Raw genomic sequence first — 14650 nt, forward strand, 5'->3', positions numbered from 1 at the left:
AAACTGACTCCAAATACATTCTGTTCATGAAAAAAACAAGCCTTGTTCTACCAGTGATAAAACAACATTTCTATTTTTTTGCTATGTGGGTAGTCTCATAAGTTACTTTTACCCTTAACGAACAAAGAAACCAACCATAGAATTTAGAAAACCCAGTCCTACAAAAATACTACAGATACGAAAATTTAGTTAAAAACACAAACACATATCTCATTTGAGATGTACTTCTGGTCCTTTCAACATCAACCCTTCGTATAACACCATCACTGTTTTTCACAAGGCACTGCTATGTGGTACTGTATTTTCCCTATTCAGTAATATTCCTTCAAGTACTGTTTTGTGCCAATGTTCCATTGCCATAGATGTGGAGCTTACAAACCCTTGAACAACTTCTTAGTTCTATGCATGTACCAGCAATTCAATCTCACTTTCTTTGTTCAGCATTATCATTACCGAGAAGTACAATTTGATTCTTCATTGTCTTCTGAACTATGCACAAGGGAAGGGAATAAACCTAATAGGGATCAATCCACCAGTACATGTATCTACATCAACTTCTCACAGTTACATGTCTCTGATGGTGGCACAAGATGTGGCAAACAACATTCACAACAATAGTTGCATCTGATTTAAAATCCCCCTCCTTTCCATTGGTTAGAGATGGTTTCTCATTGTGTTATGTCTGTCCCATGATTACACAAGCCTTTGTTACAAACAGATAATTTGCAATACAGATGACTCTTTTTTTTGTACCTGAGTAAGAACTTGTTCACTCATTGTGATGTAGGATGTGACTACCATAATTGATGTGAAAAATAGGACCACCAGATCAACAGCTGTGACTCTACCCCCTCCTGTTACATTTGTACATCTATCCTTCACCCCTCCTCCCAGCTCCTGGCAGCTCCAGTGCACAGCATCATGCACTCTTGCCAGCCTGTTTCCGTAGCATGATGTAAATCTTCTCCTTGATCCACTCCTTGTTGCAGGGAGCATAGGTGTTTGTGGATTTCTGGTATCTATAATGGTGAAAATGGTGAAATATAAAGTTAGAACAGAAAACACATAAACAAGGTCTAGATTAAGCTTCCAACTTCCATGCAAACAGACAGAAGACACAAACAAGAATGGTAAGCAATGAAACAGCATACGTAAAAAAGTAATATGCTACAAATACAGTACCAATGTTCTTTTGAATGGCAAGGCCACCACTGGGCTCTCAAAATCTGAACGGCTCCCAAAACATACATGATGGTCTGAAACTTATTAACTAACATTCTAAAGATAGAATTTTATAGTATACAGAAAAACATGGGATTGAAGGAGTCCTTACACTAGACAGGAGAGGTCTGGCAGCTGGTCGATGAAGTCGAAGAGCTGGCTGATGTCGTATGTGATGGAGGGACTGTTTGGGTGGCTCCTCTTCAGGTGTTCCTCAAAGATCTTACACACTCCAGCTGGGGGGAGACACAACACATATCAAACTGTTGTGATACTAACTGGATATTGGAGTTTTCTTTTTACATGATCAGGAATGTCTCTCACCTGCTTATATTTTGTTGCTTTAAGTATCAGACATCTTCCTCAGATTAAATTCTCTCACTGCTGTATGTACCACCTGACATATCAACAGGTGACTCTACTACAGGTAAATTACATGTATGTCTAACAAGCTATACACCGAACCTTGAAGTTGAACCTTGTCATTTCTTTGTTAGCGTCTACACTGAAATCCTGGGGGCCAGTAGTGCTGTGGTTATTTTTTCTTGCTTCCCAACATCCAGCACACCCTTGCTGACAGGTGAGGGGTGATGTAACTGTTGGGGGATAATCTGGATGTTGGTGTCAGGCTAGATTCTAACTGGGTCGTGGGTTGCAGGGCTTAGCATCCACTGTACTACTCTGGTGAACTGAACTGTTGGAGGTCATGTCTACTGATGTTGACTTATGTCAAAACTATACATGGTAAGATAAACTAACTAGAAAACTCCTCCAAGTTACAGCAAACTGACCTTCCATGCACTCAGTCACAGAGTCGTAGTCTGAGTACGTCCGAGTCTCTGGCCTGGGCCCAGGCTGCACCAGCAGGATGGTGTGAGACTGTGCAAACAGGGGAATAGAGCCACAAATATCATTAGAATGCAAGAACCTTAGGCTTTATAACATGAACAAGACTATATGTTATGTCTGGATGGAATACCAGTTCTTCCCCCCCCCCTAAAAAATTATACATGCAAATTATTGAGCTTTTGGCTTTTATTAGGGAATTTTTTTGGAGGGGGGGGTACTACATCCTGGTTGCATGGATGGGATGGTATTAATTATCGTAGCCGTGCATGAAAAATTTGATCCACTTCCAAAGTACCTTTCCGCCGTCAAATTTCTCATAGATGGTCCAGAGATCACAAAAACATGCCTGTGGCAAGAATATATCTCTGCATGGTTACAGCGTGCTACCGAAGGTGTGCAGCTGTTGTCAGTGTTGATAAAAAATTTGCATCCATGCGGATACAAATACAGAGCTCCTAAAACACAAATAATGTTGTATACGGACTCCCCGTCATGTAAATACACTCATGTCGGGAACAAACTATAAGACTTTCGTAGTAAAAACCTTACCATGTTTGGTTTTCGTTGGAAATAAGGTGTTTTTGGACAGCAAATCGACGACTGACTTGTCTTTCCGCTTTCCCTGCTAGTAAATGGGGCCTCGCCGCTTGGCGGATGTAGCTGTTCATTTTAGTAAAATACAGTGCCTCATTCATGTGACACACTTTACACTGATAAGGGGGTAAATGATTTAAAAACCGGTAACATAAACAGCAAGAAACAATTTTCATTTTATGTTATTTCAATTTGAGCTGTTCTAAGTGTCAAAAATTCTGTAATGTTCACCAAACATAGCCGGCAGTTAATTGTTCACCATTAGACTCCCCACTGATGCATTTTCCATAGGACGAAACCATTCATGTCGGTCAGCAAGGAGCTAGCCTGGGGCTCAGACCGAGAGAAAAAAGTTCTTGATTCCGATTCTGTCCAGAATTCACACAAATAGATCCAAAAGTCCTGAAATTAGAAAGGTATTGCTAACCTACCTGCTCATGAAGAGGCAGAAGAGGAGAACCATCAGGGTGAAGCGACGAAGCTTCCCATGTCCAGCTCAAGCCTCTACCATTCTTGGGGAGGCGGCTGGAAAGAGTAGAAATCCGCCAAATAGAGAGACAGAGATAAGCATGCCAAGGGAGTTTGTCCGCTGAGAGAACATTTCGCCGCACCCGTGTATAAGGATTTTGAGGACTTTGGGACCGATTGAAAGATTTCATTATATGGATGACATCCGCGCGCGCATGGATGTTTGTCCGTTCCCAAAAAGAAAGTTTTCGACCATACTGTAAATCGTACAAAATGAGCAAATATATGTCGTATGTTGCAAAACAAGTATTGGAAAACGATACTAATGTCATTGAATGCCGAAATCAATTCAGAAAAAGAAGAAAATGTGAAGAAATGAAAATTAAGAGTCTACTATTTATTATTCGCCATACCATACTCTGTGTGTTTAGTCATTTGCTCAACCTTTATGACCACGTAGATTTCATAGTGAAGGAAACTTTCTTTTATTCGCATGCTCGCATTAGTTTTGGGGTTCCCGGAGGATGTCATCCATATACTAGTAATCAAATCAACATGGCCTAAAAGCAACTCTGTTAATATATATTTGTGTTATTTTCATGATGCCATTATTGCTATATGCCCACTTTGCATGACTTTGGACAGTCCTAGGGAATGCTAGATACAGCGGCCCTGTCACACGGTGTTATGGAGCTTTTGTCGTCAAACAGCTATACGTATAAGGCCGTGAAATCACCCAAGGCGGTTTACATGTGGTTTTCCCGAAGCCGGTTTCAAGTGGCTCCATGTGAACGCTCCGAAATCACATTGAAAGCGCCTCGATCCCAAGCCACTTTTTGAGGTGGTTTCGAATCGGTTTCCCCGCATCGCGATTTGCGTCTGAAGTTTGAACGCAATGTGATTTCAATGTAACTTCGCCTGGTCATGGATTACGGGGTGATATTTCTTTATTAATATGCAATATCAACTTTGACGTGGCAGCAACTTAAAGAGCAGTAATGGTCAAATAATGTGTCCGTTCTAGGGCGAGCTTCGATTCACCGCCTCTGGCGGGACCACGTCGGCATTCGGCCGAGATACGCTGGGAGGGGGGCATCAGCAAGCAGGTCGTTGACCTCTGACATTAATAACACGCCACCTTGCGTGTTATCATCAAACAGCAATAAATGTAGCTCAAGCGAATTGTGATCGGACACGGTTTCACCAGATGTGAGGAATGTGAGTTACCCGAATCGCGGTTTGGGTGATTTCACTTAAACACGGCTTAAATAAACCAACTACTCCGGTGTGCTTGAACAGCATGAACTGAAGATATTGAACTTTGATCTCGACCACAATAATGTCAAACTGACACACTTGGAACTGGTAGATGAAAAAAAAAGATAATTGCTCGATTACTCTGTGATTCACTGACAGATCAGATATCATAAAACACAACAAAGTAGACCCATGACATTAGAATTTTTTAATAGCCGGATTTTTACGACAATGGAAAACTTGTGATCATCGGATCACGTGCTGTAACCTGACGACCACGGCTATGACGTATAGATCACGTGCTATGTCGTAGGAATCACGTGATGAGTCTCAGCACCACCCAGGCGCCCACACGTTGCCGTAGTTGGACGGGTCAGCGGCTGGGTCGTCAGCAAGATCCGGGAACGGCACTTCGTACGGGATGAGCTCGTTCAGCCGACGGCGCATGGCCCTCTGTATGGCGGCATACTCAGCCACGCCGTACAGGTTCGACTTCTCCAGCGGATCCTCTGAGAGATAAAGCAACAAATAAAACGCCTTTTGAAAATTAAACCACAGTTTATTTCCTCAACGATAGTTTGGCTGCATTTAGGGTGTCGTCGACGCTGCTAGCTACTCCCTGCCGCATGGGGGCGTTGCGACGGCTTTCAGGAGGCGGTTCCAAACGCCGCAGTACAAGTCTACATGTTGTACCCCCCCTTCTCACAATGGCAAACCCGTCCCCCAGCTAGCGTCAAACGGCCAATCCATTGTACATTGCATTCCTCTATCCTTTTATGAAGCATTGTGTGATGCAGTACAGGATCAATATGGTCATAAATACGCTAAGACTCGTATGGTTGTGATTTCTATTGATATATCATAAGAGAGGTTAGTCAAAGTAACACACCTCTAACGTTGAAGAGAAAAGGTCCGAAATCACGGCCTGTCACGGTAAGGATGCCCATTTGCTGCATCTCGGCAGGAGCATACCAGTCATCTGGACAGATATTAATAGGTGATGATGAATGGTTTATGTATATACAGTATATACAGATACGCACTGACACCAGACTCGCAGGCAACCTAGCTACTGGATGCCCGAATTGCGCTATGGTCAACACAAGATATCATTAAAATACTTCAAGTACAACATGCTAACAAAAACGGCATTATTAAATTAATAGTTACACATTTCTAAAATTCGCATTGATTGTAAATATTCCTTTACAAATATGCGCAGCATCATGATGAGCGTACAGTACAGGTAGGTATTCATAATTAAAATGGCAAAAAAAGGTTAGATTCATACCTCTCAGTAGAGCCGGATTCCTGGTCAACAGTTTATAGTCTCCAACTCTTTTGAAACAAAATGGGAAGTAATTTGTTACTACAATATCAGAAAGCCCTGACATCGAGCACCCTGCCACTGTTGAAATGCAGTGCATTCTAAATATTGCCCAATATACCCCTTTCTCCCACTTTTCTTTTACGTGAAAATATTCTGACATCTATCCTACATTCTGCGTTTATTAAATCCCTCCGACCCTCTCCCTGTTATTACCACGTACCTGATACCATAGATGCTTCCCCGGCTCCAAGAACTATCAATGTCGTGAACAAACTCAGTTCTTGGCGAGTCAGCACCGGTAGAAATACTCTGCCACATGTTCATTCCATCCAGCCCTGGGCCTGTTAAAAAAAAGAACAGGTAAAATTATAGTTAAAATATATTGTGGGGTGATATTCTTATATCTTTTGTTATTCTGACCTAGCCTCCTTTGCAGGCCAGGCGGTCAGAAAACTTGGCCAATCAGAAATTTAGTGCAAATAAGTGGAGTGCAAATCCCACTTCTGACACCATGCTACTTTGTACGTTCTTTGGTCAGGACATCCAGACAGATTCATTGCATTTCTCAGCTGCTTTATTCTATAGAGTGTTAGCAACGTACAAGCGTATGTGCTCAGCGGACAGATGGGAAAGAGGCTGATTCTCTAGACGGTCTGATGGAGCCTTGCTACTTAATACTAGTATTCATGGCTATACTAATACTTCCTACATCTGTACGTACCCTCAGTTCCACCTGCCACAGACACGAGAGTAGGGAGGAAGTCCACAAAGTGCATCATACTGAAACAAAACATCAAAATAGTCATCATTTTACCATAGTGACGAAACAGGAAAATACGCATACGCCGCTTACGCGTTACTGTTTGTCCCTTGCGCACAAAAGTTCCGCAAAAAATCTGTGAAATCTGTAACGTTACCCGTTATAGGTGTATCCTAGCCTGTTCTGTCCAGCATGTTGCCGTGTATGAAGGCTGGCACACGGGTTCCACCCTCAAAGAACGTGCCTTTAGCTCCGCGCAGAGGCCAGTTACTTTGCCCACTCGTGTAGTCTCCGCCATTCTGTTAAAGTAGAAATCATTTTTGAATGCCTAAACTTATTAGACGTACTTTTGAATGTTGATTTGTGGTTTTCTTTAGTCAATGCTGGGTGTTTTTAACGTTGACGGCGACGCTAGATTTTTTTAAGGTTGAAAAATAAAGATTTCTGTGTCTTACGTCCGACATAAAAACGGTGAGGGTGTTGTCCCACAATCCTTTGCCCTTCAGTGTGTCCGTGACCCGCTTGATGGCGTCGTCTAAGGCTGTCGCCATACCTAGAGGATCATGGAAGGTTTTACATATATCTTTAGATTCTATCTTTAATGATCGGTAATATCGAGAACAGACAACATGTTTATTTGGGGGAAGTTAAGACAAATGATCAGACAGAAGACGGAGGAATTAATTAATTAAGGTAAGTTGTAAGGTAAAGTGTGGGCATGGGGTGTACATAGTACAAATGTAGAAGAGCGAATGCGATATCATTCTTGTACCAGAGTTTAACGTAGCGTTTTTTACCTAATATCGTTTTCCTGTCGTCGTCCTGGACAGTCGAGAAGGTCTGCGTGTAGCTAGAAGGAACCTGTGTTGGGAGAACACGGCGTACGTTATGTGCAGCGCACGACTTCTCACTTCTCTTGAACATATTTCTTGCGCGCTTTCTCAATTGTGAACATACATTTGGATACAAACAGGTGGCACAGGCGACTGACACGTCACCTAGAAAATCAAGTTTCCTGAATTGAAACCAATCTAATTATCTGTTCTACAGCGTCACACAGTGTTTTCGTATCACAAAGCGGTTCTGTACAGTTCTGCAAACCTGGTGAGGCGTATGAACGTTTTGGAAGGGTAGGTACAAGAAAAGCGGCGTGTTCGGGTCGTGTTGGTTTATGATGTCTTCTGCACGTGAAGCGAACAATTCCTGCAAGATGGAACAAAACAGATTATTGAACATTAAAAAAACATTGATTTGATAAATCGCCAATAAGAACAAGAGCAGATTTTTTTTCATTTCTTTGCTGCACGCACCGTGGAATAGACGCCATTCTGATCGCTGACCGAAGTTTTCCCGTCCCAAAAGTCCAGGCCCATTTCTGCAAAGAAGTAGAGGACAAAATAAGACTTGAATGTTTCACCGAAATAAAATTACTATGTATCCATCCATCCATTGGTCCCATGGCTATTCGATAGCAGTAGTGGCAGCATAGTGTTCAACTAGTATGAATGACTTCTAAAAATATATTTTAAAATAATATGACAAGAAAAAGGAAAAAAAGAAGCTTCTACATGCACATTTGTATGTAACAACATAATGCAAATGACATACAAGGTGCGTACTGCTCGACTTTTAATTTGTAACAATCGTGAAATATGGTGTTTTCAGTACCGTCCTTGTGTGTATAGTAGTCCTCTTCTCCATGGTGATAGCCATAGAAGGAGTCGAACCCGCGTTCCGTAGGCGTGTATTCCCATTTGCAGGACCCAAGATGCCATCTAGAGCATGATATATCAGACTTGTTTCACAAAGAACCCGAAGTACTCACCGAGAAAGTGTAGCGAAGCCGTATCACTACTAACTAACGATAAAGTAATAATAGAAATAAAACAATAAAAGCATAAATCATGCTTAATCTTACCAAATGAATGCAGCGTCAGATCAATGAATTATAGACGTGTAAAGCAGTGGTAACAATGATTTTTCATATCATAACTCTTGAAACGCATTAATGAACATGGTGGTGCACACATTGATAACACCATGTGAAAATGCGTACGTTCTGTACTAGTACAAACATTCGAACTTTGGAGAACTACGTATGAGAAAAAGAGACTTACTTTCCAACCATGTGTGTTGCGTACCCCAGTTGCTTCAGTTTCTGTGGGAGGATTTCTTCGTCCAAGGGGAGTCCATAGCGTGTCCTCGAGTCAACGGGACGCTGTGAAAAACACTTAGCATTCAGTCTGTATTTCTGTGTTCGGTGTGTTTCATGTTTTCGGGTTATCCAACAATTAAATGTAAATTGAGATGATGTATAGAAGAAACATTCTTCAATCTACTAATCATATGTCAGCATTAAATGTACATAGGGCGATGGACTAGCAAAACCAAAAACAATTGAAGCAGGTAGAATATATGGCAAGTACTAAATATAAAGCTATTCAATGCGCGCTACGCTATTATATAGGTGATTTTTTTCTAATCAATACAAAGGGAGCCTGGTGTAAGCATTAATACGATCAGTGTCGGCACAATCCGTGACTATTACCATGACGTATAATATGACGTCAGCGACCCCCCTCCCCCCCACAGTCTGTGTACAGGCGCACACAGGTTAAATTGTTTCTCGTATTTACCTGCATTCCCAGACGGAAAGGATACTTCCCAGTCAATAGGGCAGTCCTAGATCTGCAGAGTGAAACACATAATATCGAATTTCTAAATGCTTCATCAATGTGAATTGTCCTGATTATCAAGATTACACACGAGGTGTTGCCATCAGTGCATTTTGTTTTAGAATTAGGCCATGTTGATTTGATTATATGGTTGTCCTCAAAACTGATGCGAGCGTGCGAAGTTTGGCAAAAAAGTTGCCTTCATTATGAAATGTAGGTGGCCATGAAGGTTGAACAAATGACCGCACAGGTTGAACACGCGGAGTAATATTTTATTGGCATGGTGAATAATAGACTCTTCATTTTCATTCCTTCACATTTTCTCCTTGCAAGATTATACATGGGCTGCAGCCACCATGCGGTTTGTTTTAGAATTAGATTTTATGTGAACTTACGGTGAGCATGTCATTTGGCCGTATGTTTGGTTGAAAATGACGCCGGCGGTTGCCAAGGTCTGCAGAGTCGGCGTCACCACATTCGGGTTGTTCCAACTGACGTCACTCCATCCTGTGTATATGTAGATCAGAAAAACGGTTACGCCAAGGCTATATGCAACATACAATGAAAGTAACTTATGAACATTAAAAAAAATTGTGAATAAAATGGATTAAGTTCACTTGGAAAGAAATTACACTGAAAACTTTTACACAACCCTCCTCCTCGCATTTCTGGATTGTCCCTGAAATTAAATCCATTTTACAAACGTTGAAGGTGCTGTAATTGGAACTCCGCTACTCATAATTGTGCATTTAGAACGGTATTAGCCTAATTGCCGTTACGACTGAATCCCATACTTCCAGTGCCAGCTTGGTATTGTTTAATAAGTTTCTACTAGTAATCTACGGACCAGCTGTCCTTCTGAGTCTTTTCCCACATCTTGAAGCCGGAAAACAGATGTCACTATCGCCAGAAATGAGAAATAGCTTGCCAAGTGATCATGAGCCGTTTGGGACTCGACAGCACTTGTCTTTTACTTGCTTGCATTTGTTTGTAAAAGATAGTGATGTCAAAAGACACAAGTACTAACTTAGTAGCACGTACTTTGCCAACACGTAACCGAGTTAACTCTTTAGGTTTCTTTTTTTTATGTCAGATATATAATTCAGGTGCTTCAAAGTCCTTTACAGCCTACTACGTCCTCAGTTTTGATTAAAGTTCAGATATTGAAGCATACAGCCGGAGGCCTACACAGGAGGCTATTTACATAGCGTTGCTCGGTTCGTCAGAACAATCGTCACGCAGCGGTAGGACACAGAGGTATAGTTAAAGGATATAAAGAAAACATCGTGTACATATAGAATACAACACGGGGTATTCCGCCCGAGGTATCGGCCCGACAGCGGGTCGGATCGCCCGACGGCCGCAGGCCGATCCGACTCGCGGGAGGGCCGGGACCAAGGAGGTCACTCTCTCAACGGATGCACCATTCAAGGTAAGTAATCTTTGGTCTTTTTAGCATTGGCACTCATGCAGAATGAGTTTGCCCAGGCGTCAACTTTGTCCAATGCCACCTGCATTAGACCCGGCAAGGAGGCCATCAAAAACTCTGAGTTCGTTATGTCATACCCACCCAAGAAAACAAGCCTTTTAATGCGAAATGAGCGAAAATTTGGTGTCCCTAAAACCATAAAATGCATTAACGTCAATTCCAACGTCCGAATTTTGTATTCGAATTTTCGAAAGCGGTGCAAGCGGTTCCTTAGGGCGAAACGCGTTCAAATCGTTCTATGGAACATTTGGAAGCCCCGGGCCGTACGCGTTAAGAACCCCCGGGCTGTACCGCTAGTTATCACACAGGCCGGAACACCCGTATCGAACGTAATCGCGGCCCAGGTAGGACATATAGAATACAACACGGGGTATTCCGTATCGCCCGAGGTATCGGCCCGACCGCGGGTCGGATCGCCCGACGGCCGCAGGCCGGGAGGGCCGGGACCGAGGGCGATGCGGAATACACCGTGTTGTATTTTATTTATGTCATACCCACCCAAGAAAACGGGCCTTTCAATGCAAGATGAGCCAAAAGTTGGTGCCACTGAACCCTAAAATGCAACATCAATTCCAACGTCCGGATTCTGTATTCGAATTTTCGAAAGGGGCACTAGCGGGTAGTGCGAAACGCGTTCGAATCGTTTTATGGAAGCCATGGAAGCGCTCGATAACGGGTTCCGGACCGGGCCGTACCGAAAGTACGGCCCGGCCCGGAACCCGTTATCGAACGTTATCGCGGCCCGGGTATGAATAAAAGTACTTACCCAAGTCGTCGGCTACGATTAGTAGAATATGAGGCTTGGTGGTGGTTTGAGCCGTCCCTTGACCACACAGAAAGGCCACAATCGCCCTGACAATCGCGATAAGAAAAACTACAGCCATCTTCACCAGCACTTACTGCTGAAGTACTGACTAGCTGTTCTGGTCCTGGCCGCGGTTTGTGTGTGTGCCACATAACAATCCTTGGTTATATAGGTAAGCTTGACATGACCACGCCCTGTACCACCAGGCACAGGATACCGGAACTTGGAAGCTTTACGACAATGTCGGTAAAGGGTAATGCCCGCGCGGGCAACGTCCTAATGTACAACATCCTAATGTACAACATCCTAATGTACATCTGATTATATTGGATGACATCCGCGCGCGCATGAATTTTCGTCCGTTTCCAAAAAAAAGTTTTTGACCATACTGTAAATCGTACAAAATGAGCGAATGTATGTCGTATGTTGCAAAAATAGTATTGGAAAACGATGATACAAATGTCATAGAATGCTAAAATCAATTCAGGAAAATAAGAAAATGTGAAGAAATGAAAATGAAGAGTGTTATTATTCCCCATACCATACTCTGTGTGTTTAGTCACCTTTATGACCAAGTAGATTTTATAATGAAGGGAACTTTTTTTGGTCCATTTGCCAAAATTTTTTATTTGCATGCTCGCGTGAGTTTTGGGGTTCCCAGGGGATATCATCCATATAATCAATTTGAGGGGTAAGTTGTGCCAGTGAGTAGATATAGCTCTTACAAAGTCTTTGTGCCAATAAAATGCTGCAATGCTGTTGGTCTCTGAAATTTCCATAAGACAAATTTTGGAGTAGATCAAACTTTAGAGAGAGAGAAGAGAGAGAAGAAAGAGAAATGGAAAAAATGACGTAAAAGAAGAGCAGATGGGTGGATCAAAGGCAAAGACATTGAAAAGAGAATTCTAGTAATCCATGGCCAGGTTCATTGACCTTTTTCTGTGATATTTGCAGTACCTTACAAAACCGTTAGAGTACCCAAAATTTCACACTGGCAAAGCAAAGACTTTTAGACACATTTAATTCACTCCAATACATTGTGTATATCTTCCAAACAATGCACATCCTTTCTCTTAACAGATTACACATCACTATGTTGTTTAAGTGAAAGTTATGGTTCTGCTAAACACTAGCTGGAGTCATCTATCTTTTTGTCAACAGGATCAGCTTGTTGGCAGCAGCAATCTTCAGATGTATGTGAGATAGCTTGTGTTGTTGCTGGGATGAGATCACTCTTAATGTCCACCACTTGCACCTGTTGTAACACATAGGAGGGGTATCATGTGTAAGGGCAACATGCCAAGTAGTATACACAGTAAAATCCTATCAGATAACTAGTACTACACTCGTGCATTACATTTCCTGAGAGTTATAGTGACAAAAAGGACACAACTGCAAATTCTTTCTAAGTGAATATGCATCTATAACCTACAATGCAGGTCAAGTTTCAGTTGATAAAGAAGAAAAGCTGAAGTACAGAACTTCACTATCACTAAGTTGAATGTTGGGTACAGAATTGGGCGACATGGGAAATATACCTTGATCCTTTGATTCATCCTTTGTGATGTCTGGTGGGTAATAAAGTCAGGTATGTAAAATCAGGTTCTTACTGGCCTTGGAACTTGTGGCTGGCTAAATACTGCCTGAATATCGGAACATTTTTCACAAAGTGATTACTAGTATAATAATTCATATCATGTGCAGTTAACAAATAGCCTGGGTACCATCCTACTTGTATGCCAGGGCTCCCACACTCGCTTCCCTAAAAAGGCGAGTATGGGAGCCCCGTTATACAAGTAGGATGGTACCCAGGCTAGTTAACAAAAGAATACTGGTACTAATGTTATGCTTACCACCCTCAAGTCTCTTCTGTCTCCTTGCCCCTGAAAAGAAGAAAGGTAAAATTTTTAATTTGCATAAAGAAGCATCACATCCAATGGACAGTATTGATATATTGATGAAGCATCAAAACATACTGGTCGATCAATGACACAGTCACATAATGAGCAATCAATATTCACCATATTACAATACATTTACTCTTTTTATTGATATACATGTACATGTAGTACCATAAACTTGTTACTTTTCTGCTACAGTACTTCTTTAATGCTATGTAGTTTGATGCTTTTTGGCCTCTGGTCTGTAATGTTTTATGACCCTTACTGGAAGGTTAGCCCAGCATGGGGGCCAAATGGTCTCTCCATAAATTCACCTCAATACAACAGATACTTACTGTAGCCAGCTGCAGTGATCTTGGTCCACAGATAGCCAGTGATGACCAGCCCTGGGCCTACATCTCTGTACTCCCACAGGTATGGCTTGGTGGTCTGGTACCAGTTTCTCCCAAAGTTGGTGAGGAGCATGATCAGGTTCCACTCTGCCTGCGGTCGCACCGGCATGATTACCTGTCAAACACACAACACTCAGTTCAGAATGCTGTTCTGTTACATGTCAGTATTTACTGATGTAGGCCGTCATAGGTTTCCATAGTTGTCTTTGGCTGCCATCCACATTGACAAGATCACAACCCAACCAATCTCTTTCAAATTTATAGCTTCTTCTTCCAATGATGTAATAAATACCTAAATATTATACTTACATGATGTCTCTCTATGACTTGCCATAATTTTTACACTCATTGAAGAGTCATTATGGTATTTACTGAATCATCGTGCTTGATATGATCTAAAGGGTACCATCTAAAGTTATACAACACGCGACAAGTGGAAAATTTATTTACATGTAGTTTGTGGAGCAGTGTTTCTTCCATGAATCGTTTATATATTCATTAGCAAATAACGAAGTAGTGACCAAATTTCTTCAAAAATTTCCCATCTAGCTGAATGTACAATACTGAAAAGAAGAAGAGAACCGGTAGATATAGAGTCAGCAGAGGTCAACACTAACTTGTGATGACTTACACCGGCATGGGAGCTAGTATTAGACCAGCGGGTCAGCTGAACGTTACTTCTTAGGTACCTTGAAATACACATTTACCTACGAGTGGTGTGGTATGCTATGAGGCAGTGAAAATGTTGTGATATTGTGTGAAATGGAGGGAGGTGTACTGACCTTCGTTGCTTCTGTCCTGGCTGAAAAATGGCGGATGGCAATGAATCGCAAAGGCTGACGGGTAAGGTCGTGAGTAGAAAGAAATGATCCTGCAGACATACCATATTCCGCCAGGGGTCGCAGCAGG

General features: G+C 42.1%; 1 protein-coding gene, 1 long non-coding RNA gene and 1 pseudogene across 2 annotated transcripts; all 3 read right to left on the reverse strand.

Annotated features, from left to right (window-relative positions):
- Positions 1–418: 418 nt before the first annotated feature.
- LOC109472203 (enhancer of rudimentary homolog) lies at positions 419–2742 on the reverse strand. The gene is made up of 4 exons (XM_019771802.1): positions 2620–2742; positions 2013–2100; positions 1334–1457; positions 419–1019 (listed from the first exon to the last, which is right to left on the reverse strand). The coding sequence occupies exons 1-4, from the start codon at positions 2620–2622 to the stop codon at positions 920–922; spliced, it is 315 nt and encodes a 104-aa protein (XP_019627361.1). The 5' UTR covers positions 2623–2742; the 3' UTR covers positions 419–919.
- A 1701-nt stretch (positions 2743–4443) lies between these two features.
- On the reverse strand, positions 4444–11662 carry LOC109472183 (annotated as a pseudogene).
- Positions 11663–12452: 790 nt separating this feature from the next.
- On the reverse strand, positions 12453–14597 carry LOC109472212. The gene is made up of 4 exons (XR_002140345.1): positions 14524–14597; positions 13685–13856; positions 13302–13331; positions 12453–12703 (listed from the first exon to the last, which is right to left on the reverse strand). It is a non-coding gene; the product is annotated as an uncharacterized LOC109472212 (long non-coding RNA).
- Between the last annotated feature and the right edge of the window lie 53 nt (positions 14598–14650).

Source organism: Branchiostoma belcheri, unplaced genomic scaffold (genome assembly GCF_001625305.1).
Source record: "Branchiostoma belcheri isolate BF01 breed outbred unplaced genomic scaffold, Haploidv18h27 scaffold27, whole genome shotgun sequence".
Classification (NCBI taxonomy): Eukaryota; Metazoa; Chordata; class Leptocardii; order Amphioxiformes; family Branchiostomatidae; genus Branchiostoma; species Branchiostoma belcheri.

Bases quoted from the DNA above. Each gene is read 5' to 3' on its own strand.
- LOC109472203 (XM_019771802.1), bottom strand. The intron at 1,458-2,012 runs GTCAGTTTGCTG...GTCTCCCCCCAG, and splicing joins TGTGACTGAGTGCATGGAAG to CTGGAGTGTGTAAGATCTTT. The intron at 1,020-1,333 runs GTAAGGACTCCT...TCACCATTATAG, and splicing joins CCAGACCTCTCCTGTCTAGT to ATACCAGAAATCCACAAACA.